Below are 2,129 nucleotides of genomic sequence, written 5' to 3'. Positions count from 1 at the left end.
CCATCCCTCCACCACCTCCCCCCACCCCACCCCACCCCCCGCCATTTCCCCTCAATGAGTGACCGTTCTATGGCCTGCAGTTTGCCCACATGCTTATGTGATAACCTTCTGCACTTCTGCTCATGCTGGTCTTGACTGGAGGTGAGGTCACTTCCTAGCCACTTTTGGTCTTTAAAGCGTTTTGCTTCTTTTGTTAGTGTTCTTTGTTTAATGCAAACATAAGCTCATCCTCTCAGCTTCTTTCATGCGCTTGCTTTGTTTTGGCTTCATAGTTTTTCCAATCTGCTTTTTAGACTTTTTTAAATGCCTTCTTCTTTCCCCATCTGATGTCTTCTCTATTCAGGGTGAATGAGGTTTACATCTCCTTAGGATGGTCAGGAACTGTGTTTCCCAAAATGGACAGCACACCCACCGTGATTGGAGCATAAGTGGAAGTGGAGATGGCTCTTCTCAGTGGTGCCCAGACACTGGCATTAAACGGCACTGAGTCACACATGAGTTTTCACTTCCAGTTCTCTCTCGGGCCTGCTGACACCGTTCCATGTGGTCTGTCACTTGCTAATCTCCCTTTTGAAAAGAGAGAGCTGGTCTCAGGCTGAGACTTCGGGATGTAGTATCAAGCTAGTGTTCTATAACATTCTTTTGGTTTTCATTACACAAGTACTTTTTATTGTTACCTCCGATTTATGTCAAAGCAATACTGGTTTTCTTTTTAGAGTCATGATACAAAGTTTTCTTCTTTAAAAGGGTGTGTATAAGTTTAAAGTGCACATCAGTTTAAAGAAAAACATTAAGTACAAAGAAATGGCCAAAATGTTGAAGGTGGTAGCATGGGAATGACTGAAGTTAGGGAAATACCAGCCTAGATTCATGCCATCAACCTTGGTTATTTTCTTCTTCTTCCTTTTTTTTTTTTGGGGGGGGGGGCGTATTTTATAATAATAGTTTATTGTAAAAGAGACACAGAAATTATTTACATGATGAAAGAGTTCAGAGCTTCAGTGGAATGGACTTCACATGATGCCATTTCAAGTGATTATTTCAGTCTGCACTTTCCAAGAATGTCCCCATTTCTAAATAAGAAACAATCCTTGTTGTCTAGAACTACGTTAATGGCTCCATATTCTGGTAGAAGTTTATCTCCCATTTGTACTTTAACTGGTTGAGTCGCTCCACCCTTTCCTTTGGAGCCCCATTCAACAGCTATTACTGTTGCTTGCAATACTTCTCCTGGAGACTTTTCTGGAAGCATAATGCCTCCTTTGGTTACAGTTTCCGCAGCACTCCTTTCAAGTAATACTCGGCCAACGAGGGGAAGAGACTTCCTAAAGGCCTGTCCTGCCGTGACTCCAGCTGTGGCAGCTGGTACTCGGCTCTCCTGCGGTTGCAAGGAGAGACTTGCCTCTGGACACGTGAACTTGGGAAAAGGCCACCCAGTGCACAAGCGAGTCCGGCCGGCCATTCACCCCTCCCCTCCAGAGAGGGCGACCCCAGTGGCACCAGCTGGGATTGGTTCCCAGGGCTGTGGGCAGGCCGCTCCCTTTGTTTTTTTCTTGCTTTATGGAATTATATGTTAGTTTTCAAAGTATATTTGTTAACAACGTCTAGGCCTAAACACGAGTCATGCCGCTTCCACATTTCTCCAATTGAAATTTTATGCAGATTATTTCATGGTCTCATTTTATTCCTTTCAATCGTAGGATTTTGACAATCCTCTCCTCAGACAGACACTGAATGTTCCAGCCGGCAGTCTGGGGCCAGTATTGTGGACAGTGGTCTGGTTTAATTAATCTATGCAGAATGCTAAAATCTATACCTTTTGTTAATCCCATTTGCCTGCCTCAGCCATGAGGAAGCATATAGGTCATGGGACCTCAAGACTTTGCTATTTTATTAATTAGGACTTCTTCAAGGTGATCTCATTCTTCCCAAGCCATGCGGTCTTCGCAAACATCCTCCTACAGGGCAAAGGGTCATGCGGCTCCCTTCTATGCTATTTCCCCCGAAGGCCACTCAGTCCCATTCACAGAGAGCGGAAATTTGGTCCCAGGGAAGGACATTCTCCTAACCCTCTCTTGTCACCTGGCAGTGGCACTCTCTGCGATTTTTCAGTTTATTCTTGGGGGTCC

The 2,129-nt window shown here is 44.7% G+C and overlaps 1 protein-coding gene across 1 annotated transcript; it reads right to left on the bottom strand.

Annotated features, from left to right (window-relative positions):
• Positions 1-759: 759 nt before the first annotated feature.
• On the bottom strand, positions 760-1,462 carry LOC307093736 (10 kDa heat shock protein, mitochondrial-like; the record flags this gene model as incomplete). The annotated part of the gene is made up of 1 exon (XM_079762029.1): positions 760-1,462. The coding sequence occupies one exon, from the start codon at positions 1,460-1,462 to the stop codon at positions 1,037-1,039; it is 426 nt and encodes a 141-aa protein (XP_079618155.1). The 3' UTR covers positions 760-1,036.
• Between the last annotated feature and the right edge of the window lie 667 nt (positions 1,463-2,129).

The sequence above is a fragment of the Cnephaeus nilssonii genome (assembly GCF_951640355.1).
Source record: "Cnephaeus nilssonii genome assembly, chromosome: 21".
Classification (NCBI taxonomy): domain Eukaryota; kingdom Metazoa; phylum Chordata; class Mammalia; order Chiroptera; family Vespertilionidae; genus Cnephaeus; species Cnephaeus nilssonii.
This window is presented reverse-complemented; position numbering and strand designations above follow the sequence as displayed.